This window comes from Alexandromys fortis, unplaced genomic scaffold (genome assembly GCF_014885135.2).
Source record: "Alexandromys fortis isolate MF-2015 unplaced genomic scaffold, M_Fortis_MF-2015_v1.1 scaffold_22, whole genome shotgun sequence".
In the NCBI taxonomy this organism is placed as follows: Eukaryota; Metazoa; Chordata; class Mammalia; order Rodentia; family Cricetidae; genus Alexandromys; species Alexandromys fortis.
This window is the reverse complement of record NW_026067900.1, coordinates 10,908,974-10,935,079: the sequence shown is the minus strand read 5'-3', so window position 1 is coordinate 10,935,079 and position 26,106 is coordinate 10,908,974. Positions and strand designations below refer to the sequence as shown.

At 43.4% G+C, this 26,106-nt stretch overlaps 1 protein-coding gene across 1 annotated transcript in view; it reads left to right on the top strand.

The window, feature by feature from the left end:
* Window positions 1-26,106, top strand: part of Lrrc1 (leucine rich repeat containing 1) — a 110,272-nt gene that overhangs the window by 30,079 nt on the left and 54,087 nt on the right. Inside the window, exon 2 of the mRNA XM_050124493.1 lies at window positions 12,832-12,949. Within this exon, the coding sequence (XP_049980450.1) occupies window positions 12,832-12,949 (118 nt within the window). The remainder of the gene's footprint in view (window positions 1-12,831; window positions 12,950-26,106) is intronic.

Below are 26,106 nucleotides of genomic sequence, written 5' to 3'. Positions count from 1 at the left end.
CTGGGGGCAGCTGGTCCCATGCTATCCCTAGCCGGGAAACAGAAAGTGATGACTCTCTGTGCTTAACACACTCTCTCGTTTTCATTTGGTCTGAGACCCCAGACACAGAATACCACCCAATATTTAGAGTAGGTCTTTCTACATCATTTAACCTAAAAAACTCTAAAAAGAAAATCTAAAACAGTCCCTCATAAAGCCATGAATGGTGGCCTATGCCTTATACCAGCACCCAGGAAGGCAGAGGCAGCAGATCTTTGAGCTAGAGGCCAATGGTATCTACATAGTGAGTTCTAGGCCAGCTCAGGCTGTATGATGAGATTATCTCAAACAGAAATCCCTTATGGACATGTCACCTGCTTCAGGCTTCTGCCATGAGTTTTCCTGCTGTCATGGGCTCTAGTTTTCAGGAGCCATAGTAAACAGTTTTCTTTCTTGCTTTTATCACGATTGTGTACAGCAGTAAAGAAGACTGTTTAGAAGAAGAATGGTCAAACAAGAAGGATCCAGGGCATGGCGGAAGATAGGCGGGAGCCATGCCCCTCATTTCCGTGGTGATGCCACTTCCCATCGTTTAGCCGTCACAGGGACAGTCTTGCCAGCATGACACCCAGACACATCACTTTTGGGCCATTACCTTCTACCATTTGCCCTCTGATACTCTTGGCCATCTCACAATGCAAAATACATTCAGTGCAGATTCAAAAGTCTGCATAGTGTTCAATAGTTTCAGTACTGCTTTAAAAACCCAAAAACTGAGTCTCAGCTGAGATTGAAGGCAGTCCCCACCATCCCTTTTTTCTGAAACAGTATCTGTAGTCTTGGGTGACCTAGAACTTTCTGTGTAGATCAAGCTGGCCTTGAACTCACAGAGATCTGCCTGACTCTGGCTCCCTGACCAGCCTGAAGGCATTCACTTAGCTGAGCTCCTGTCATCTGAAAACAAGGTACATGCTTCTAATGCACAGTGGCACAGAAGAAACATTCCCATCCCAAAAGGGAAGAGGCGGGGCATAGCAACGAATGATGGGAACAGAGCAAGACTGAAATTCAACAGAGAAAACACCAAACCCTGCACTGCATGTCCAGCATCTGGGGCTCATGGTGGAGCCAGACCTGCTCCAACCTGCACCTTCCACTTCGTCCACCTGCAGTGCAGTCTCTTGGGGGATATTCTACTCCATGCCTGCAGCTCTCTCCTGGGGATGTCACTTGGTTCTGGCATCTCCAGCATCCCAAGGTCTCCATTGCAACTAGACTTTACCTTCACAGCTTCATTCAGTAATCTCCAGGGAGGGGTAGTGTCTCTCTCACACCTTGCCACTTATTGTCTGGCCTTGGGAGCTCTGACACCAGTGCCCATCAGCCCTTCAGTCCTGTGTCTTTTATGCCTGCAACCTGCAACACTTTATCATGTAGATGATATGACCAACTTCAGTCTCCTGCTTGAGATGCTTCCCTCCCTCCCTCTCCCTTCCTCTCCTCCTCCCCCCTCTCATATCAATTTCTCTGTGGTGACCCAGGGTGGATGGGAGAGTTCTTTGCTAGGCATTAGCTTTTGAGGCGCAGGGAACCCTTCAGCAGTATTCTCAGCTTAAGCATGGCCCTTTGGTTCCTCCTATGTCTCCTAAATCTTACTCTCGGGTTCCTTTTGCAGCGCAGGTCTGGAGGTATGTCTTTAATGGCTCTGGTCTCTTGTGATTCCAGCTGCTTTGTTCCTTGAGCTCTTCCGTCTGACCGCCTGTGCTGCTTCTCCACCCCTCCTTGCCAAACTTCACAGGCCCTGCTTTTCTCCTTTCTTTTTCCTTCCTCTTACCTGTGGACCTGCGGCAGGCAAGTGAGCACCACCCGTGACACAGCATGATTACTGCCTTAAATTTTATTTTGCCAAACAAATTAGTTCATTACTTTTAGATTCAGCCTCAGCATGAATCCTCAACAGTTCAGCCCCAAAATGGGAACATCTGTGTATGAGTGTCAGTCAGTTTAGTAAACTTGGTTAAATATATTTGACTTTTGTATTTTCCCTCCCTTATCTTATGCTGGCCTTGAACTGATATGCAGCTGAGTATGCCCTTGAACTTAAGATCTTCTGACCTGCCTTCGGCCCTCCAAGTGTTGGGGAAGGTGGGCTTGTGCCTTCTGCCTTCGCACCCTTTATGGGGTTTTAAATATTTAACCCAGAGCTTCCTGCATGATAGGTAAACACTCTAGGAAGCTACATCTTTAGCTCCTTAGATTTCATTTTTCCATGTAAAGTATATATAAACATATATTCCAAGTTTTTCTAGATAGTACCATTGTTTAAAATGTGAAGAAAAAGTAGGGTATTGATATACTTCTGTAATCCCATTTCAGGGCCATACTGGGCTACAAAGTAAGACTGTTTTAAAAAAGCTAAACAGACAAAAAAAAAAAAAGCAAAGGAAAACAAAAGAGAGAAACTGAAGGAAAAAGCAGCATTCTGTAGCATCGCCTCTTTGGTTTTCTGTGATACAAAGCATCAGTACCTCTAGAGGTTGAATGGCCCACAGTCATTTGACTTAACTTTTCTCTCAACAGGTTTATCTTTTTGTTCTCCTCCCATTTTTCTATTATATCTTTCAGCAAAACAAGGTTTATAATATGTATTTGTGTATATATGTACATACATATGTCTGTACATATACACACATACATAATTTTACTTGGTTTCCTGATCTTGGAATGCATATATGTATTATACGTATTTTCCAGATGTGTGGGTTTCATCACTTTTATCTGGGTTTACTCCTTCCCCTCTGCTAATGTTTTGGCTGATAGAAGTATTTCTTAGGTGGAAGCGTCACTCCAGCTCCTGGCATCCATATACTCGAAGAGTCTGGAATGTTTGGGTGAAGGCTTTACCCCAGCCCCTGACATTCATTTATCCAGAGTCTGAAATGTTTGGGTGGAAGTTCCATCCCAAGCCTCCTCCCCTCAGAGTTGCCAAACGATGACCCCTCCCCAGAGATGCTCAAGACCACTCCCACAGGGTATTTAAACTGTCCCCAGAGAACAAACTTCCAGTCTTCCTTTCCCATTTCCTCTCTGGTTGCTGGAAAGCTACCTGGCAGCGTTAATGTGTCCATTAAACTGGGCTTTTTCTAATTCAGTTCGATTTGGTCTGATACGGATTATTGTCAGCGGAGTAGCTTGTTGGGGTGCAGAAACTTTTTAGTATTTTAGTTGCTCTTTTCTGGACCATCATGCTCTGCTTAGCCCCTGTCACTCCTGTCACCCCTCTGGGCATCAGCAGTCTTGATCTCTCCATGTCAACAGCTTATTCAGGTTCCCAGTAAAGCAATACTGTCCCTGATGTCCTAAGAGTTTCTCCTGTCCAAGTGACTGCAAACGCTGCTACCCGCTGTCCACCTCTCCGATGAGGCACAGAGAAGAGAGCATTCCTGGCTTCATGATTTCAGCGTGGTTTATCCCTGAGCTTTTCAACAAAGGTGGGGGAACCTTTGGCATTTTTATCTTTATTAAACACATTAATGGTGAAACAGTGATGGGGCATGGAAGTGCCATGTGAATATTTCAATATGCCAGCAAATATCAAAAAATTGGAGAGCTATTTTGAACAAAATAAATGCAGCCCTTTTGTTACAAATGCTCAAGTGCACACCTGCTAGCACTTGGCAGGGAACAGACTTGTTGGGTTAAAATTGGCTCATCTGAGATTTTAGGTCCATGGGAAGAAATGAGCGAGCGGTTGTTTCTTTGTTGCACAAAGGCTTCCTGTGCAGCTAAAACACAAGCCTATTAAATATTATATTTTAGAGCAGTAATCTGTCCTCTGAACAAACAAATTGGCAAGTAAAATATTTTCCCAATTATAGAGGAAATAGTTTTTGTAAGGGATGGAGCTTTTTGTCTCATTTCATATTTATTAACTATATTAACTCTTTCCTTTTCTAGAGCATTTGGATATGAGAGCATTTGGATATGAGTTTTCTGTTTTGTGAGTCGGTATTCCAAATTCTTTTTTGTTATAAGTTGATAGTTTATGATTGTATAAGTCTGTGGAATACAAAATAATGCTACGATTTTTTAATATGGTATAGCACAATTAAACAATATAGTTGTATCCATCTCAAATGTGGTGATTTTGTTTGTGCTTTAACAAACAAAGCTTGCATGAAGATCAGAGTACAGAGTTAGCCATAGAGGTCAGGCAGTGGTGGCATGCACCTTTAATCTCAACCACTTGGGAGACAGAGGCATAAGGATATTTCTGCGAGTTCAAGGCCACCTTGGACCACACAAGATTGAATCAGTCTAGAAGAGAAACAGAGCCAAATGGTGGTGACTCACACGTTTAATCCCAGTGCTAGGGAAGTGGAGACGGGAAGTGATGTGGTGGGAAGAGGCAGGAGCTCAGGATTCAGTCTGAAGTTTCATAGAAAGGGCATTCAGTCTGAGGATCTGTAGGAATTAATTAATTAATCAACCCCTCTATCTGACCCTGGGTTTTTATTAAGACCAGTTAGAATTTGTGCTATACTCAAACATTTAACATTTAGAATGTGCTGAGAACATTGGAAAGTTACTCTTAATTATTTCAAAATATATGATACAATTGTATTTACCATGCTGTGCAGAGGGTGGGGGATACTGTGTGAGAGTTTGTGTGTCTGTGCGTGCGTACAGATGCTGAGGGTACTCAGTGACCAGCTCTGTCACTCTCTGCATGTTCTTTTGAACCCGAGCCTGGAATTTTCTTGGCTAGACTGGAAGGCAACAACCGCAGCAATCCTCCTGTCTCTGCCCTCCTCAGAACTGTGGCTGTATGTGTGCACAGGATGTTTGGCTTAGTGTATGGTTGCAGGAATCTAGAATCTAGAGCAAGCACTGTTACCTGCTAGGCCATCTTTCCAGTCCCCAGTAGTTCTTGGTCTTCAGCATTTACTAAACCCCCCTTCAAACTCAAATCCTGGGTGTGAGATGCAGTTATTTAATTCTCTGCTTAGCTCCCCTGGGACTTTTACTGTTTTATAAATATTTTCCCCTCTTGTCTATTATAAACTTTTTTGTTATTATGAAACCTTTTCTTCAGCTACTTTCTCTTCTAATTTCTGTTAGAAAAGTTAACACTCTATGATTAACTGCAGAATTTTGTAACAAGCATTATCCAGTTTTAATACATGTTCTCCTGTAGTGGGTCTGAACTTTCCACCAGTTATTTTGTGGATGACTACTAGGTTAGCAATATTTCCGATGACTCCTTTTAACACATTTCCTGTTACCTTTCCATTTATGAGCAGAGACTACTTTCTGGCCTCCTGGATTGGGTCCTTATTTTCATCACACACATGCATACACAGACACAGAGAGTCCCCCGCCCCCAGGAGTTTTTGGGAATGAAGATGACCAAGATAGAAGAGGCTTCATCCTCCTTCCCCAGGGCCTCTCCCACCATTTACCCTGCCAGCCTCTCCTCTGTCGGCTAGTGCCGTCTCTTCTGAAGCTCCTCTGCTCTTCCTTCAAGACACAGTGGGACTCTTGGGGCTAGACCTTAGAATCCCTCATCTTTTATTGGCCAAGTTAAATCAGAATCTCCTTCTTCTCATGGTCCCCTTTCTATTTTCATAGCCCACGTGCTTATGACGTGCACACATTTGTACATATGCACACATACTAAGTATGAGTCAACCTGTGAGGGAAAGCTTGCGTCTGTCCTTCTGAGTCCAGCTTACTTCACTTAGCATGCCGACTTCCACTTTCATCAGCTTGCCTGCAAACGTTTTTCTTTGTAGTGGAATAAAGTTTCGTGTGTGTGTGTGTGTGTGTGTGTGTGTGTGTGTATCACATTTTCATTATCCACTGATCTATTGAAGGATATCTAGATTGGTTTCATTTTTCCTCATTAGCATGAATACTGCAGCAGTAAACAAAGGTGTACACCTGTCTCCCGGACACGTTGACTTATAGTAAAACCAAGAATAGTATAGCTGGGTCACGGAATAGTTCTAATTTTCAGTTTTTGAGGACCCTCCAACAGTGATTTCCATATTTGCTATGACATTTGCATTCCTACCATCGATTACTAAGTGGCTTTCTTTCCCCACATTCTCACCAGCATTTCTTGTTGTTTGATTTCCTGATGATAGCTGTTCTTCCTGGGGTAATTGGCCCAGTTTTTCCCTTTTCTTTTGATATAGGGTCTCTTGTAGCACAGACTGTCTTGACTCTCTGTGTAGCCAAGGATGACCTTGAACTTCCGATCCTCCAGCATTCACCACCCAGTTGCTGGGAGTACAGGTCTGTGGCTGGTTTATGTGGATTGCAGATTGTAGCCCAGGAGAACCCGGAGGGATGCGAGCCTGCTAGAGAAGCACCGACTCCACAGACTGAGTCATATCCTCATCCCTACAGCTCTAGTTTTCATATCCCTCATGGCTAGGAGTGGTGGGAAGTTTATGAACATTTGTTGGCCTTATGTATGTCTTATCTTAGAAGTATTTCTTTCTTTGAGAATTTCACAGTGTATTTTGGACATATTCACACTATCTCCCCTTCACCTGACCCAGAGCTTTTTATTTGGCAACCTATGGCTTCTAGGAGGAGCATAATCCTCTGTGTTGGGTAACTCTAATTAAGCACTTTTATATGAATATATATAATATACATAAGCGTATAAAATAACTAGGTTTCCCTGTGACTTTTGCAAACATCCTTGCAGTTACCCTTCTCCAGCCACCTCTCTACTAAGTATGTCTTAGTTGAGATCTCCATTCTTGTTAGTCTATTTATCGAGTGGTTGACCTTTTGATGTTTACATTTGCACTTCTTTACGTATCCTGTAGGTTAATTCTCTGTCTGCTGTGTAGTTACAAGACCTTTTCACATCCTACAGGCTGTCTCTTCCACTTTGGTGGTGTTTCCCTCTGCTTGTATGGAAGCCTTTTAGTTTGATGGATTCTGCTTGTCAGCTCTTGGGATCATTTCCTGTTCTGTTTGGATCCTTCCAGAAAAACTTTGTCTATGACTTTTGAGTGTAGTGTTTTACCTAGGTTTTCCTCTGCTAGTTTTAAAGTTTCTGGTCTTATATTAAGGTCTTTGATCCATTTCTTGGTGTGTATGTGTGTGTGTGTGTGTGCACGCGCGCGTGCGTGTGTGCACGCTCATGTGCAGGATGGGAAAGATAGACTTAGTTTTACTTTTCAATACATGAACATCCAGCTTTCCCACCATCCCTGTTGAAGATGCTGCCTTTCCCTAATACCTGTTTAGCACCATTGTCAACATTAGGTGTCTGGCTGGCTGGCTGTAGCTGTATGGGCTTATTTCTCCATTCTCTATCCTGTTCCATGTCTTAGTGCCAAAACATACAGATTTTGTTCTGATAACTCTAGTATAATTTGTGATCAGGTGTGTGATACCTACAGCATTACCCTTTCTTTCTTGAGTTAATGTGTGCTTTCACACATTATAAATTTTAGAATATTTTTGCCTTAATTCTATAAGAATATCTTTGGAATTTTGTTCAGGATTATGTTGAATCTGCAGATCACTTTTGTGGGAGTTCTCTGTCTTCTGGTTTTGTTTTCATCAGTGTCTGAAAGTTTTCATTGTATAGTACGAACTTCTGCCTGTCCCCATTGTAGAGTATGGGACATCTGCCTGTCCCCATTGTAGAGTATGGGACATCTGCCTGTCCCCATTGTAGAGTATAGGACCTCTGCCTGTCCTCATTGTAAAGTATGGGACATCTGCCTGTCCCCATTGTAGAGTATGGGACCTCTACCTGTTCCCATTGTAGAGTATGGGACTTCTGCCTGTCCCCATTGTATAGTTTTTTGTTTTTTTGCCTTCTTTGATAGACTTAGTTTTGTTTTCTTTCAAAGCTGTTGTGAATAAGATTTTTTTCCTTTCAATTTCTTCTTCTTCAAATTCATTTTCAGTATATAGAAAGGTGACTGAGTTTCACGTGTTGATTTTGAATCCTGGCACTTTCCTGAAGGTGTCCAAGAGTTTTCTGGTGGAGGTATTTAGGGTTTTTCCATGTTATCTACAAGTAGCGATGCTTTCACCCTGACCCATCCCTTTTGTTTCTTCTGTCTTTGATCCTAGTCTTCCAACACTGTGTTGAATAAGAGTGGTGATAGAGGACACCTTTGTCTTGTTTCTGATTTTGTAGGAAATGCTTTTGGTTTGCAGTATAGGTAGTTGATCAAAAGGTAGGTCACATTGATGAGGACAGGGGTAGGGATTTGATTTACGTTATATAAAATACAAAAAGATGAAAGATTGCAGTCAAGGTTAGAATGCCTCCAGAATAGAAATGGTTGTCATTGTAGCCCAGCCACGTTCCCCCCGCCCCCCAAGGTTCGTGGCATTCTCGACACTGTTGTTCCATATGGGAATCCATAATCGTAGTTCTTCTCTACTTTATGGAGGAATTTTAACAACTTGGGTACAACTGATAGATGGCTGGCCATATAGTAACATGAAAGGATGCAGCCCCTTTGGAAGTGAGACTTCCTTGCCCTTTCTCAAATGCAGGGGAGAAGGATTAGTAATACCAAAAGGGCAAAGACCTTGTCGGATGGAGAACGGGGCAGCATTCTGTTTTGTTGAAGGAAAGGCTTCGTGTCTGCTAAGAACAATAGTGGCTGTAAGAAGCCTGGTGCCACGCGACAGCCCGGGCAGTTGGGGTTTCTCTGAGTATAATTGCACAGAATGTGCTCTAAGTGGGTCAGTGAGCTCTAATCAAACATGTAGATTTGAAGAATAGTGTCGCTGTGTGTTCTGTCACATGACTGCTCAGTGCTCAGGCACCCTGCCAGAAGAGCTACACAAATTGTTCTCCGTGTGCCCTGGCTGATCTCAAAAACAAGGCTTATGAATTCTTTTCTCTGGCTATGTAAGGAAGCTGAAAATTTATGATGTAATATGGTTTGAGTGACATCTTTTCAATTGTGTAAGAAAAGTAGGTGATTTAGAACATTTGAACACCTGCTTAGATCCGCCAGGCTAATGTGGGAAAGGACTGAGGAGTTACTGGGATTATGTTGAGATCATAGCACACTGTATTTTTCTAGCTAGTTGTGCACCTTCCTGTGTTAACTAAAGCAGTATTTGGGACAGGCCGTAGATGAGGATATGGTCAACCTATGGCCTCTATTAGACGTAGAGATCTGTAGGCTATCATTTTTGCTGTTTACTTCAGACCTGAGTACCCAATTTACTTGATTTCTTGTATGTTACATTTGGGCGGGCCCTGGATGCATGGAATTGGCGATGGCTTTTATACTTCTGCTATTACGCCTTTCTTGGAAAACAAAGTAGGCTTTTCATGCTTGAGTAAACACATTGATGTATTATGAAACTGTCAGACTCTTTGAACAATTGGCATCGGCTCAGTTATTCAAATATGTGACTCTTTTCAATGGCTTTTGTGCTTGCTGATGCTTTGGTACAACTAGTAAAAAGAGATTTGCCATCCCTTAAAATAAATCTCAACTGATTGTTAAAGAAATCTCAAGGATTAGCGCCCATTGAGCAACTTGTTCATTATCAAATACGTCCAATTAGTAGAATCGCTTGTCTAGCTTCATAGTGCATTTACATTATCTTTTTTTTAATCTTAAAAACAATTCAGGCAATACTTGTGTCACCTGACCTGTGATCTCTCTCCATCTCCTGATGTTCTCACTGTCCTCTCTCTTGCCTGTGTCAGTATGGCTTTTTACAGAGAACTTGGTGGGGATTTTTTTTTTTTTAAAGAATTTTGTTTGCATGGTAACCCTTTTTAAGTTCAATTGTGTTTTTAATAATCATTTTTAATATTTGCATAATACTGAATTATGTAACATCTGGCTAGCCTGTTTACTTATTCATAACATGCTTTCTAGTTTTTATTTTAACATCATAATGTATTTGTGCACTATGCTTGTTTTGGCTCTTTTCAGTTATAGTCTGAGGAGTGGTGCCCAGAGTATATCAGTAGACTTGAAAAGTTTTGTCTTTTGTGTGTTGCCTACTTGCTTTTCAAAAGGCACTGCATCTTAGGATCATTATATAAATACCATTTTTTTAAACAAAAGGAGAAGACAACTAAATATCAGCATCCTATAATCAATGTTTGGAGCGTCCTGTCACCCTAGTACAGATGCTCTCTGTCATTGCACCATTCGGATCGGCTGGGAACAGGGGTTGTGAGAACCCCAGCTCCGCTGTTTCTATAGGTAATATGCTTCCATGTCGCCAGTAGCGTGTTTTTCAGCTGGACTATGTTCCACTTCGTAGTTCTCTATGTAGGTCTTCGTAGTTCCACTAGTAGGTCTACTAGTGGAAGTTGAGGACTTAATACTTTTAGTTTCTTGCCTTTCTAATATTGCCGTACTGATTTTATCCATGTAGATGGTATAGTATTCATTTATACTATGATTTTCTCTTCTTCACTCCATCCCCGTTTGCTTGCGTGATCGTCTCCACGTGGAGAGTTGCACATTTCTTCTTTGTGCCGCATCAGCCAATCCCTGAGATGAGGGTTTGTTTGTTTGTTTGTTTTTTCAAAACTCCATCTGGGAGCCTATATATTTGGTTTCTGTGTAGTTTGATTATTCTCAGGGATTGTGGTTCAGGGGCATATGGGACTCTCCCTGGGAATTTGTTTGTTTTTCTGAAATTTGTTGATTTGCTATCCTGAGTGCTATATTGTTCTTTTAAATTTACATCCACATTTTGGTAGTTTTCTGGGGAAAGTGTGGGAAAAGCAAATTTTTCATATTTGGGTAGGAGATGATTTCTTGTCTTTTTAAGGCAGCATGCCATTGACTCTTCATTCAGGTATGTGTCAGGTCCAGTGCCATTCTGAATTCACACTCCTTGTTGTTGCCCCTGTATTTCACTCCTCTTTGGAAATTTAAAAATTCCAACTAGTTTCGTATTTACTATAGAACCATTCGTTCAGTTAGTTCAGTATTCCTTACTTATGGTTTTTATTTTCATGCTTAGTTATTTTTGCATTGTTATGATCAGAATATCTGACAGAAACAAGGGAGGAGAGATTGATTTTGGCTTATGGCTTTAGTCCATCATAGCGGGGTAGAGAGATGCATTTATGGCAGTGTGAACCCAAGGAGGTGAAGCCCAGTTCTGGGCTGTAACCACCGAGTGATGGGGATACACCTTTGCAAGGCTGCAACTGCCACTGACTGTAGCTTTCTTAAGTCCTTGCCTCTAGCACCGCCAGCTGGGAAATGAGTGTTTCAAACATGAGGCTGTGGGATACAGTTTCTATCTTAACTGTAACGTGTTTTTGTTGTCCTGATGCTGTGCCCTTGGGAACCGGAAAGCCATGTTCTGTAGTTTTCTGTGTTTTTTTTTTTTGGCATGGATTATTAATTACTTGTGGAGTTGTTTAGTTCCTGTCTCTGTCTCTGTCTCTGTCTCTCTCTCTCTGGTTTTGTTTTGTTTTCCCATCTCTGAGTTATTCCAAGCTTCTTCTGAGAAAATTTGTTAATTTTATTTACCTCTCTTAGAATCTTTGTGGAGGCTACATTATTTTTACATTTCCAAGTGTTTTTTAAATTCAAATTTTCTTGATTTGATAACATAAAGCTTTAGCTCCCCCCCCCCCAACCGAATCCTATACTTTTTAACTGATGAAGTTTTCTTTGGTTCCCTGTATTGTTTCTTTGTGGTGTGTTTATGCAAGCGTGTGTGTGTGTGTGTGTGTGTGTGTGTATACCCACCTGGATTCTTGCATATTGTAGGCTTTTTTTCTTAGGTATCTAGAGAATCTAGACTCCGTTTAAATTAGAGGTCCAGGTCCTGGCAGTGTGGGTGAGCTGAGCCTGTGCAGACACTGTGTGTGTTGGGGTGGGGGCGTCATGCCAGCTGTTCTCTAGGATGATTGGTGTCACTTGGTCTGTGCCCATGCCTGGAGTCCTGGTTGCCCCCATGTTGTCAGTTAACCTATTGCCTGGTGTGAAGAGCAGGAAAGAGAAGACCAGGATTTATCTGTTTCTTAAAAATGAATTTTCAATCAGTTTTTTTTGTTTTTTTTTTTTTTTTTTACATTAGAGGCACTTGACCTAATTTCTTTATGGCTACTTACAGCACAGCTCTTGTTTTCCCTTTTCCCCCCCCTCCTCCTTCCCTCCCTCCCTCTCCCCTCTTACTTTATGATTATTTGTCCTGCTTTTTGGCTTTAAGAATTCTGTTGTATAACTGTCTAGTTTACCTCTTGCTTTGTATGTTCTGAATCTTCATAGGCTTATTGTATATTTTTATATTTGTGTTGATCTCTGTATATATTTTAGTATGTTGTTAAAGGGTATAGAAGAAAGATTTACATATTCATTCTGTTGCAGCTGTGGGGAACCAGTATGGACTTTTGATTCCTAGTCTAAATATTTTCCTACTTGCTGCACACAATGTGAGATATTACATCTATGACCAATGGAATTATTTTGTTATGTTTTATATAAACATAGTTTTAATTAAAATTCTTCTAAAAATAGTATTTTTAGGTTTATACATGTCTATATAATGTAATTTTAATATTTTGATAAATATAAGATGTGACAATCTATTCTCATGAAGTTGCTCATTCATTTTTTAAACATTTTTATTTTTAAATACTTGTAGATGGACAGAAATTTGCAAGAATGAGATGTCTCGAGAGGTACCTTGTACACAGTATGCCAATGGTGTCTTCATAGGATCAGTTTACTGCTCAAATTAAGACGTTAACATTGGTACAGTCTTCATTAGTTCTAAAAGACAAACTGAAATGTTCTGTTAGCTCAAAGAGCCATGCAAATGTATATGAAACTTATGTTACACCATTTTCTCTTTCAGCAATTTTTCCAGCTAGTCAAATTACGGAAGCTTGGACTCAGTGATAATGAAATTCAGCGGCTTCCTCCAGAAATAGCAAACTTCATGCAGCTGGTGGAACTCGATGTGTCTCGAAATGGTAAGAAGACATCCCACTTGGAATGTCCTCTTGTCTTTTTTGATGCTGGGGACATGATTGATAAAAGTGAGTGTATAAAGGTTATTGGAGATGCTTTTTCTGGTTATGAAAGAGCTATGTGCATTTTTCGTGTGGAAAATAATGAGATTTAAAGTTTATGTTTTTGAGACATCTCACTTTGTAGTTCAGGCTGCTCTTGAATTTGCAAACCTCCAACTTCACCTCCTCCAGGTACTAGGATCCCAGGCCTGTCTCACTATGCTTGGCTTTAAATAGTTTGGTTAACTTCAAATATTTGCCGACACTATTTTTGTAGCTTTTAAAAAGTGGCTTTAGTCTTCACCTCTCTGGGCTGGAGACCGCCGTGACTTGACTTGCTCAGTTTGGTTGGGTTTGGTTGGGTTTTGTGAGACAAGGTCTCGCTTTGTAACTCCATCTGGGCTGGTACTCACCGTGTGGCCCTGCAGGCCTTGACAATGTGGCAGTCCTCTTGCCTCTGCCTCCCAAGTTCTAGGGCTGGAGTGACCATGACCAGCACTCACCCATGTTCCTGAGCCTGACGTGGAGAGCTGGTGGTGAATGCTTGTTTGGACACTGGTGTAGAGGAGCCATGCCCCAGGGAAAGGTTAATTCTCCTGACTACATACAGCTGAGTGCACTCCCCGCCAGCCTGCTGACCACAGTGAGCTGCCTTCTGTCATCTTAATTAGGCTTCTGATGCTTCTGTCCTCTTGCTTTTAGGTGACTTATTTGTGAGTTTATCTTGAATTTCTGCCCTTACTATTCTATCTTTTCCCTTTATTAAACACTGAATGAGGGAGATGCAGACACAAATAGAGTCCTGTTGGAGCCGCCCAGCACCACTATAGCTTTTATTGCAGAGTGGTGGAGTGGCAGCTCCTGGAGACAGGATCCAAGGACCTTTATAGTTTCCCCAGGCTAGGCCCCAACGTAGTCGGAATTATTTATATAGAGGATAATTGCTCCATTTCTCTTGCATTACACACCTCTTTCATTTTATTTTTTTTGAAAAATGTAAATTGTTCAGTCTCCTGTCTCCCACAGACACCACAGGCCTGGGCTCCATATCTGTAAGTGGATCTTTGTCACCGTGGTGAAGCAAATGATCCCTCCCTCCTTTGCTCGCACCCGCTTGATCCCATTGTTGAGAGTTGTCTTTTGGAGGAGCCAGGCTTCATTGAAGCAGTGTCTTTTATTATTCATGAAAGTCAGTTCTTACTTTGAAGGCACTGGGTGGGTGGGTTTTTTAGACTCCCGGCGTGTGCATTACAGAACAAAAGGTGGCTCAGGTAAAGTGGATTTCACAGAAGGCTGGGAGCAGAACTGACATTCCAATAGCTACAGTAGATTGGGGTTCTTAGCCTCTGTCTCGCTGCTTCTTTAGTCCTCTCCCCCGGACTAGCTTGTGCTCCCGTCCCTCAGGACCCCCCTCCCCCCATCCCCCCATCCACCCCTTACGGCTTGTGCCTGTGTATCTCTCCCTGCCTCTGTTCCTGATGTAGTACCCATTTATCCATGACTCCTAGCTCAGGGAGGAGTGTTTCAGCCATCAGACAGAAGCTACAAAATGGCTGCCCTGGGAGAGGCAGGGCAAAGGTTCTCTCTCTCTCTCTCTCTCTCTCTCTCTCTCTCTCTCTCTCTCTCTCTCACACACACACACACACACACACACACACACACACACACACACACAAAACACATTGGAGTTAGGATTGGACCTGGCCTGGCTGGAAGTGCTTCTAGGAAGGTGCCTATAAGACCGTACTGTGACATACATGATGGAAATGACATGTCATAGCAGTAACTTGAGTTATTTAAAAAAAGCAAAAAGGTTATAAAGCTGTCTACTAATTCTGCAGAGAAGCAGAGACCGTGTGAAATGAAACCTCAATCACAAAGTCCAAGGAAATAAAAAGCAATTTTGAAATTGGAATTAGGAAGGAGAAATTAAATAGGGGCCTAGAAGTACTTGATGAAAGAGGAACAGTGGTTAGTTTTGTGTTTTCTGTGATGGGGATCCCTGGGGTTTGGTAGTGACTGTTGCTTCCTGGCTCGCCAGTTCTCAGGACAGCAGAGAGGTTCATGCTTCTTCCATGCGTTCATTTTTAACCTTCAGCATGTTGACAAACAAAGCTAAGCATGCCTAAAGTCCGTGTCAGGGTGTAATGTTTTCTGTCCTGAGGATGCTCACTTGAACTTTTGTAATTTCTCATTGCCAGCCTTGCCCTCTGCCAGTTTTGGGACCTTGTGAAGGACCCAGCAGTTTTTTCATGTTTTCTGAGACTGTTTGAGAAGCGCCGAGGGCCTTAAACTGTCCTGGAAGAGCCCTGCCTTCATAAGTAACCTGCTAGAGAATGTGGTATATTGGGGGGAGTGAGGGGAGACAGGCACATGGGATGGGGGTACGAACCATCATACAAGCATGGAGAATACAGTATGGAGCATGGGTGCGTTCAGGGATTTAAGGTTATACAAGCCTGCCAGAATGACATATCAAAACAAGGTCCTTGCTTTTGTAACCAGCAGGAACAGGGTCTCAGGCCACTTCCAGATGGGCAGATCTCAGTGTGCTTCCTTTTCCTTCTATTTACTATTAATTTTTGGCAGATAGAACCACATCAATATAAATTTCCATGGCAACTGAGTATATAAATAAAAGTCACAAAACCTCCAGCCCGAGAGGCAGTGTGAGAGCCTACTCTGTACACTTGAAGCATTGTGAGGTCTGGGGCCGTTGTCTGAGGCCTGTCTAGTCTCTGCTTCTCTGTTGCACTAATTGGAGCTGCCTGCTGCAGACAGAAGCTGATTGTGTGAGTTCCCTGCCCAGCCTTTGGCTTGTACAAGAGCCCAAACCAGGGCTGGCTGCTTCTTGATCAGGCTTTCAATGGCTTCTTCAGTTCCTGTGTTTCTAAAAATCAGTGCTTTGACCATGGAGGAAGAAGGCAAGGTGTTGATGCAGCCACTGGATTACTCCGTGTTGAACCTGAACATGCAGTGGTTACCTGAAAGGTTTATTAAATTGAACGTTCTGAAGTGGTGCGTCTGGAGTTGACCTTGAGGTTGGGCCTTGGTTCCCAGGGGTTGCGAATCCTGCAAGTCCATGAGACACTAGCAGATTTTCGAAGTTACCACTCAGACTTGCTACAGACATCCTTCAGAAGTTCCATGTGATTATGAACCTAACTTCTCTCTGCCACAGACAGCCCTGCATCTCTGTGTGTAACGTGGGAATATCCAGGATGTTCCTGGCTCAGGACAGTATGCTAGAGCTAACTTAAGCTCACGTTTATTTGGATTCTCTTTCCTTGCTTACATGAGAGATAAAGAGAGTTTTGTGTTTCTCTCCAAGGAAGTCAATAAATAAGATTTTCAAAGGACTGTTTCCTGGGCCAAGGAGAACTGTCTGGACCTCCAAACCTTTTGTGCCTTTGTTTTCTGATATTTCAGGCACAGAGTCAAGGGAGATATGGGCTTGTAGTGAAGAGTGAGCTCACGAGACAAGGGCAGTGCTTGTGGGTATTCTAGGGGTGAGGGCTTGCTTGTTTGTTTGGGTGGGGGTATGGAATTGAGGCTGCTCCACAATTACTTGCTAGGGACCTTGGGCCAGAGTCCTGTGTTTGTCATCAGTGTCAGATCAGCTTTGGATTGGCTCTTAGCTCTGCTGGGCTGTGTTCTGTGAAAGGGTGGAATGAGGCCCTACTTCTTGTGTGATACAAGTGAGCACCAAGTTTCATGTTAAACATGCAGGGACCAAAGTATATTGAGAGAAAAAGATACTCCATGTCTTCCTTGAATGTAGATTAAGGGATGACTGGAACAGAGTACATGGGATTGATATCTGGATGCGGTGTTAAAATCATATATAAAGGGCTGGAGAGATGGCTCAGCGGTTAAGAGCTTTGCCTGCTCTTCCAAAGGTCCTGAGTTCAATTCCCAACAACCACATGGTGGCTCACAACCATCTGTAATGAGGTGCCCTCTTTTGGCCTTCAGGCATACACACAGACAGAATATTGTATACACAATAAATAAAATGAATATTAAAAAAATCATATATAAAACTGGACAGACGTCCAGTTCAAGTATGACACATTTTCTGCAGTGCAGTGCCTTTAGCTCGATGCTGGAAGTCTATGTCTGTTTCTCGTGTCCACCTTTTCGTAGCTGTCCTAGGGAAATGGCCTCTCATATAAGGAAAGATATTGACCCATAACATGAACTGCTACCCAAGGATCCACTGCAGACTTTCCTAATGCATCATGTTTTCAGCCCCAGTGTTAGTAGATTGAGTTTTATAGTTGATAGTGTAATTTGAGTTAAATCCTTGAACCATGTCATTCCCCTTTTAGTTTAGTTTTCCCTGAAGTATAAGGCCTGGACCACTGGCACTAGTAGGGTCATTGTTGGTGTGTGACACTTAATATTGAATCATGGTGAGAGCACGATCCATTTTCCAATTTTATCCGTGTGTTGCTGTGTATGAGACCTTATAACACTACATACAATATGCATTTCTGATATTAAAAGTTGCTTTGTATTAGTGTTTCCAAATCAATAGCACTTTGCTGTTTTGGAAAATAAATATTGAGATTAAAAGGGCAATTTAAAAGAGTAATAAAGAATATGGGAGTATTACAGTTATGAAGATGGGATGGGGATGGCTGGGTGGAGGGGTGCTGGTTAGTATTAGCACACTGAGTAGCCTGAGGCTTATTTTGCTCATAAGAGAAATCCTGACTTGTGACTGGCTGCCCAGCAAACAGGAGCCACCAGGAACTTAGGTGTAGGGTCTTTCCAGTGTGTGTGCCATGGATGCCCCGCAGGGAGCGCAGAGCCCATCTCCTCACTGAGCTTTGACTTGGTTTAATGCGTAGGGTGGTTCTTCTGCCCAAGCCGGGGACGCTGAACAATGTCTGTGGTCCGCAGCATTGGCTTCTTTAGTGTAGCATAACCAGGCTTGAAACCTGCTGAAGTGGCTGTGTTTGCTTCTGAGTCTGCCTTGAGGAGAGGCCTTTCTGGCAGCACAAATCTAGAGTATCTGTATGTCCTCCTCCTCAGCTGCACGGTTCTTGCACTTGGTTTCTTTGTGATTAACTACATTCATCCTCACCAGAAAAGCTGCATGAGTCTGCTTTTACCCATGGATTCTTCAGACACGCCGTAACGAAGTTCTTGTTTCTCTGGCTGCCTGCCTCGGGTCCTGGATGAATACTCTGCTTAGCACATTGCACAGTGGCTGGACCTGGAGAGTTTCCTTGTCCCTGTCATCATTAGCCATGAAAGGCATCAGCAAAAAAGAAGCACAGCACTGGACTCACTTGCCCAATGCAGGGCAGCTAAATGGCTCTCAGCGTAGAGCTTGTCCCTTGCTTTTCAAGTATTTCAGCTTCTTCACTTGACCCCTTTCTGCCTAGCTTGTACCTTCTCATGAGTTAATACAGAAAAAATAGGGTTGCCTTGGACTCGCTAAACGCAAAGTACCATATACTTAGTTATATTCTGTTACTGTGAAGAGACACCATAACCAAGGCAACTTATAAAAGAAAGCATTTAACTGGGGGCTTGCTTAGTTTCAGAGGGTGAGTCCATGACACCTTGATGGGGGGGTAGGAAGGCATGGTGCTGGAGTAGTAGCTGAGAGCTTGCATTCCGATCTACAGGCAACAGGTTGGGCCTGCTATGGGTTTTGAAGCTTCAAAGCCCATTCTCAGTGGCACACCTCCTCCAGCAAGGCGACACCTCCAGTTTTCTTAAATAGTCCACCAACTGAGAACCAAACATTCAAATATCAGTCTGTGGGGGCCATTCTTATTCAAACCACCACAGTACTTAATTTCAGTTTATAGTGATCATTTTTAAGTGAAGGCAGAAAGGAATTGGGCTTCTGTGATTAGAAAATGATATTCTAGGGTTGGAGAGATGGCTTAGAGGTTAAACCACAAGTCCCTTTTGATGAACATATTTATACTCTTTTCTTATGTTTCTTGCCTTTCCTCAGTCTTTTTTGCCCTGTCTAGAAGGATCTCCCTCGGGTCCCTAACTTGCCCATGCTATACCTGAACATAGGGATAGAACACCTCTCCTAAGGTGGTTCCTGTCCCATTATCAGCAAAATTGTACTGAAAATAGTATATTTATATAGCATTCTCTTTTTCTTTTTTAAATTAGCAAGTCTATAATAACTGAAAACAACACCTCTGAGTATATATATTTTAGGACAAATTATTTAATTACAGGTTCTTTAAAGACTTTTTTCCATTTTTCAGTGGCATTTTATTTCCCCATGAGTGTTCCTCAGCCTTTACATACTAAGTTGTTGCTCTTACTCATTGACTCCCCTCACCCCAAAATAATGGTGGGTTCATATCTAGCAGGCTGTTGCAGAAAGCAAAACTAACCACAATGCTTTCTCTTGGAATTAAACCACATCGGGTGGAGGGATTCTGATACCATTCAGGGGATTGTTGTGAGTGTCGACGCTACTGCTCACAGCCCTGAGAGTAGCTGGGGCTGGTGCCCACACTGCTTGCTTCACTTTGATTTTGAGGTCATCCAGTTTGTCATGTGGGTCTGGCTTGAGGCAAGCGGCACTGAGCCGTGGGGCAGTTGAATGCTGGATGGTCTAAGCCACGTTCCCTCACAATTGCACAGCATATCACCTAGAAAAGACAGCTCTGGAAAAGGGACAAAGGACTGAGAAGCATTCCTAAGAACTGACTTGGTGGATATGTGGAGCGATGGTTTGATTTTTAGTTACTGGTGTGAGTCCTCGATAAGCTTTTGGTCCACTTAACATATTGCTCAAAGCCAGTAATGAAAGTGATGACAGATTCCTTCTGAAAAACAAAGCAGCCATACACCATGGTGCATTAAAAACTCCTTTTAGTTAGCTGTAGTTCTTGTTTTTGTGTGTGTGTGCAGGTTGTGTGCGTGCATGTGTGTGTGTGTGAGAGAGAGAGGTTGATGGCGGCTCTCTCTCAGTTGTGCTCCACCTTGTTCCTGAGGTAGATCTCTCACTGATCTGTGTGTGTGTGTGTGTGCAGGTTGTGTGTGTGCGTCTTCCTTGTTCCTGAGGTAGGTCTCTCTCTGATCTGTGTGTGTGTGTGTGTGTGTGTGTGTGTGCATCCACCTTGTTCCTGAGGTAGGTCTCTCTCTGATCTGTGTGTGTGTGTGCATCCACCTTGTTCCTGAGGTAGGTCTCTCACTGATCTGGTGCTCACTAATTCAGCTATACTAAGTGGATAATGAACCCCAGAGATTTTCTTGGCTCTGCTTCCCTGGCACTAGGACTGTAAAAGGGTACATTTCCGCACCTGGCTTTCCTTTTGTAGCCTATGTGCTGGGATTGGAATGCACAGCTTTATGCTTGTGTGACAAGGACTTTTCTGATGGGTTCATCACTTCACCTCTTTAATTATTTTTTCCCTGTTGAAGATTTACTAAGTGTAAGGTTTTACGTTAAGGTCGCCTGTCACTTAAAGAGGAAAATCCACAGGTTCTACAGATAAAAAACTACATCTAAATGACTGCTGTACTAACCACTGACAATTTTAATATTCATATCGGCATGGGAATAGTATGAAATAAGAGATAGACACAGATAATTGATTTCTGTGTGACGAGGAACCGTGCTATGCTAAGTAACAAGCTCTCAATAGTCAGTGTACACTATTACTTAAAAAGGCTTGGTGTTTCAACAAAACAGGGCCATTTTGTTACTGGTGAATTTACAGTGTAGTGTGAGAAAGATAGTAAGGGTGAGGGCTTCTGCTGCTCCTGAGATCTCGGCGTCTCCTTAGTCTTCAAGATCCTTATGTTTGGCTGAAAGGAGCTGGGCAAAGGCTGATGGCTAGAATGGCTAGAACAGAAAGAGGACAGCATGGCCACTGGTTAAGCACAAGATCATCCGCAAGCCTGGTATTTAACAGATGTGGACGAACCCCAGTAAGAGCAGGGGAGAGGGAAGTGTGTGTGGATCAACTCTTGCAGTCATGGAACACTGAGAAGTCCGTCATCTGCTCCCTTAGGAAACTGGATTTCAGGAAAAGCAGTGACGAAATTCTTGTCTGATTGTGAGTTGGGGAGTGTAGTTGGCTTCATCAAGTGTTTTTCCTGTTTTCAGTGTTTATGTCACCTGGAAACAACCTCGTGCACACACCTAGAAATGTTTGATTTGGCATACTGTGCTGCAGTCAGGCTAATTCGTAAACTTAATCACACCCAGTAGACACTCATGCAAACAGTCCCATATCCATGATCCTGCAGTAATGTTACTGTTTTCCAGCAGTGAGCCCCATGCCTGTAGGAAATGCCTCCCCAAACAGAACATGGATGTGTTCTTTCCCACACCTGCAGAAAGTACATACACCCAGGAACAGGTCAAGATCATTGGTGGCCACAGAATAGTCAGTAGACAGCATAAGACCAATGCTAATGTGTGTGATTTCAAACTTGAAATTTGAAACTTACTTTAAAATAGAGTTTAAAACTTGGAGTTTTACTTTGGGGACATCCTCAAAGCACTTGCTTAAGGGCCACCCAAGGCTGTTAAAGGATTTTGAGCCACATTGCTACTTGACAGATTGTTTTGACCTCGCCAAGTCCAGTTAGCTTCATCTGTAGAGCGGAGACTTTAGCTGTTTAGATTAGTGGCGAGGCTGTGTGCAGCACTTAGAGCAGCACCGGGTGTGGTGTGCAGGACTGGAGCGGTAGAGCTCAGTTAATCCTGCGCCCTTTCCTTTTGAACCTGAAAATCGGACTTAGGACCCAGGATCAGAATGTAGGGTGAGGACCCAGCAGGGATGTAGCTGAAGGAGGTGTGGCTAATGAGCCGCACTGTCCCACATCAGTCCTGTGATTTGTGGGAACCATTGTCTCAGGATGGGTAAGGAAACTGAGGGGTGAAGATGTTGTGAGGTGCCTCAAATCAGTCATTACTGGTGGAACTGAAATAAGGCACCATGGGAGGGTGGGCACCCATCACTGTGTTTTGAGAATATTGAAGATAATAAAGCCAAGATTAATAGTTTCTTACTTTTTTTTTTTTTTTTTTTTTGAGAAGCAAGCTTGTCAGTATATTGATCAACTCTGGAAGCAGGAAGAGGTTATCCGGAGGTAGTTTCTAGTCTGTAACAGATTGCCTTAGACTGAGTAATTTACAAACAGCTGAAGTTTAATGTTGGTAATTCAAAGGCTGGGAAGTTCAGGACAAAAGTAGGTATGGTATCTGGTGGGGATGTGCTGCTGTCTGATTTGAGGATGGCATCTTGATGCTGTGTCCTTTGGTGGAGAAGGGACCAGGGAACTGGCTGCAGCCTCTTTTATAAGGGAATGAACTCTGTTCTCAGCTTGTTTGCTTTCCTAAGGCTCTGCTATGTTCAATCACATTGGCTATTAGGATGCGTCTGGGGACACCAACAGTAGATGACAGTGTGTTGTTTGTGACCATCTTCTGGCCAGTGATCGGCTGTCATCCAGTGAGGGAAGATGACATAATACTTCTGAGTTGATGTTGTGTCCTCTTGGCAAGACATGCTGTATTTTTACGAGTAGAGATCCAAGAAGAGAAGTCAGAAGCGACACAGTTTGTGCCTTTAAAGGAAAAAACAGAGTGGTTAGACAGCAGTGATTGTCCCTTGGAAGCAGGTGTGGCTTTCCCCTTTGACTTGGTGCAGCTCTGGTTGCTGCTGACTGGCTCATCCCATGCTCTTTCCCAAGGGTGTGTCTGCTCACTGAGCACTTTTAGGGAAGTTGAGATTTCCCACGTAGATACTGAGGAGGGTGGTCCCAGGTGGTCAGGATGATTTTGGTACTCAGAGTGGTCAGTTGGTTGCATGAAGTTTTTTGGGGTCTCTGAGCTTGTTGACACAGTTCATCTCATCGGTGGCTTCTGTGCCAAGCTCTCCTCCGAGCAGACTGACTTTTCCTCGCTGAAGCTTTCTTTGTGACTCAGAGAAACAGTCTCACAGGATCCTTTCTTTTTGCCCTGAAAGGAACAAGAGAAGCCCGAGAAGGTCACGGCAGTGAACTGTGAGGATTACCATTGATTTAGTTTCAGACTTTCGGGCTATTAAGTAGAATAGCAATAGATGTAAAGACCCAGTTCTGTGAACAGAAAGAGAACTGTGTCCATCGTCCTTGTTGACAGATGTCCTGGCATTGGCTGTGGACCAGTATAAGGTGGAGTCCCTGATAAGCGTTTTCTCCTTAGTCCCTTAAGTCATCTCCCTGGCGTCAGCTTGCATCTTCCCTCTGGAGATGCTGAAGTCAGGTGCTGCAGCTAAGCTCAGGTTAAAAGCCATCTTGAGTTGTGTGTGACTTAAGAGTAGAACTGCTCTAGGTGTTCTAGCTCTAAATTTACAATTCTGTTTCCTCAGTATAAAAACTTATATCCTCTTACCCAGAAGTAATTATCACTACTATTTTTGGTATTTTCCTTCTTTTTATTACTTGTTTCACAAAAATAGGCATCCTTCATCAGTAGATACTTCTATATTGCTTTTATGTACTTACTATAGATGGGGAGCATTTCTGGTGCTGTCATTGGTACTTAACAGAGATTAATCAGGGCTAAGTCGACCATTTTTATCTTTCTGGAGGAAATGGGAACAGACCTGTAGCTTCAATGCCAACAGGAAAGCTCTAGATGTCAAAGGTAAGGCTGGTGTGGTGTGGCTGACACATAAGAGAGGGCACTTTCCAGAAAAGCATAAAGTCAAAGCCAACCAGACCAGTGGGGAAAGGTGAGGGAGCAGCTTAGTCTACTGGTCTCAGGTCCCATCCTTGCTGCAAGTCATCAGGGAGCCACATTCACCCAACAAGCCTGAAATCACAGAGGCACGTGGGACCCTGTGGCAGGAAGAGACCTTCTAAAGGGCTGTGAAGCAACTGGTCCTCTATTTGCATACCATGTATTGTTTGTAGAGTGCCTGTTTAAAGGGCGTGCACACTAGTCCTTGGTGTCTTGAAGTATTTGACTTTGTTTTCAACCTCCTTGTAATGGTGTTGCAAAGTGTTAAGGACCACACCTTCCAGTAGTCAAGCTGAGGAGTGCTGGGTGAAGAAGAACAGTCAAATCTGAGTTAATTAGTCAAACAGGCAAGTCAGCTTCCCAGGAGTGATGGCAGTTAGGCTCTGGGGAATAAGTAGTTGATAGTGACGAAGGAGTATTCCTATCTGTACATATGAAACAGTTATTAGATCTAGGTTGGAAGGTTAGAGATAGTATAAATATTTGGGGAAAATGAACTCTATTATTGGAGCCAATGAAAGATTATACCAGAGAAGAAGATGGCAACAGGGTCTGAAAGGCTGAAGCCAGCGGCCATCTTCCTGAGAGCTGTTGGTAGCTATGAAGGCGGTGCAGCAGAGGAGGGTTGTGCCTGTCTCCCTGGACCTAGCAGGAGACTCTAAGTTGTTTAAGTTAAGGCAGCTTGGACGCAAGAGGGTGAGCATCTGTGGGGAGTCCAAGTGGAGCATCCCCGAGGGAAGTTAGTGGCCAGTGACAGCTGATACCTGAGATAGCCTCCTACTTATCGCCCTGAGAGATGGGAGACAGTGAAGGGTGAAGTCTTTGTCAATGGAGATGCTCCACTGTAGCTAAATGTGAGGATCTGAGATTTAAAGGACATTGTTGGGAAGAGGTGAAGGACTGAGAGTCATCCATCTTTACTGAGGTCTTAAGCTTCAGTATGGATGAAACCACTCTGGGGAGGAACTGCAGGTGTCGGGAGGGCAGAAGAGTTCAAAGAACATTCCTGTCAAAGAGACAGAACAGGGAGGGAGGCCCTTGTGAGCTCTGTAGGATCTCAGTGGAGGACTGGCCAGCATTGCTGACTGGTACTATAGGAAGGGTCACACAGGAACGACAGAGCAGTTGTTCCCAGCAGGATGCAGTAGGGACATACAGCCAACACCTGCAGGTTAGGCTGTTGTCACGGACGACTCTGTCCTATACAGCTTGTGGAAGGACAGAACCCTAGGTTACTCCATCTTTAAAGGTCTGCTGAAAAGCAGCCCAGAAAGCAAACCAGGCAGGAAGAAGTAAAGAAATGAAAGCTCCGGGAGCAACCTGGCACCCTAGGCAGGGCTGAGGATAACGCGGGAAGGAATGGTCAGAAAGTGCACCCTGAATTTTCTATTGTGTTTGGCACTTGGGAGGTCACCTGCGACAGCCAAAGGAAGCAGTTTCGACACAGAATGCTGGAGTAGTTTTTCACCGTTTTGAGAGATCAGAGGAAAACTTGAGATACATTAGCAGTCTCCATTTCTTAGAGGAAACAGCAGTGATTACTGTTTGCTGTACTGAGGAATGGGGGTGCCGACAGTGGGGTGTGTCTTGGACAGCTGCTGCTGATTTAGTTGAGGGAGGAATTTCCTAACACCCTGTCTGTATTCTGCATGTGTGAGTGAGCTGTGGATGCATGGCTGTTGCAGCAGCGAGGTGGGTCCAGGAGGAAAAGTGTGTGTAACCAGCCAGCCAGTGTTGTCTAAACCATGGCTGTGGGTGGGGCCCAGCTGAGCTATAGTTGTTTTAGGCCTGCCATTCTGTGGGAGGGCTCGAGGGTCCCAGGCAGGTGTCCCTTTCTGAGCCTTTTAATTGCGTTCATCATAGAGTGCTTGCAGGTTTATTTCATCCGGGGAAGCAGTGTGGTTATGATAAAATGCCAATGGAGGAAGCTTCCTCCATTGTGGCCGAGTACCTCCATTGGGTATCCCACTCTGTTGGTTAATTTTACTTAGTATTTTTTCTGGAGACAGTAATTCTTCTGGTATTGCTCAAGCCGGGCTTGACTCTTCAAAAGGTTCTCTTCTCCAAGTCTTCCAAATAGCTGTGGCTACTGGTGCATGCGCGCGTACCACGCCCAACTTTATTGGACTCATTTGCAACTCTCTTGACTGCTGAGATCCTGGTGGGCAAATCTGGCGCCTTCTCACCCTGCTCCCACATGGCCCAGCATAAAGGGCAGCTTCCAGTCTGGACATCGGAACTAACAGGCAAAGGGGGTGTGGGTAATCTTCCGGGCTTTGCCCTTTGTGCCACTGTCTTCATCCCTTCCACTGTATTTGTAGGGAGAATTAGAGCATCGTGAGTGTTGTTGTTGGTTTTTTTTTTTTTTTTTTTTTTTTTTTTTTTT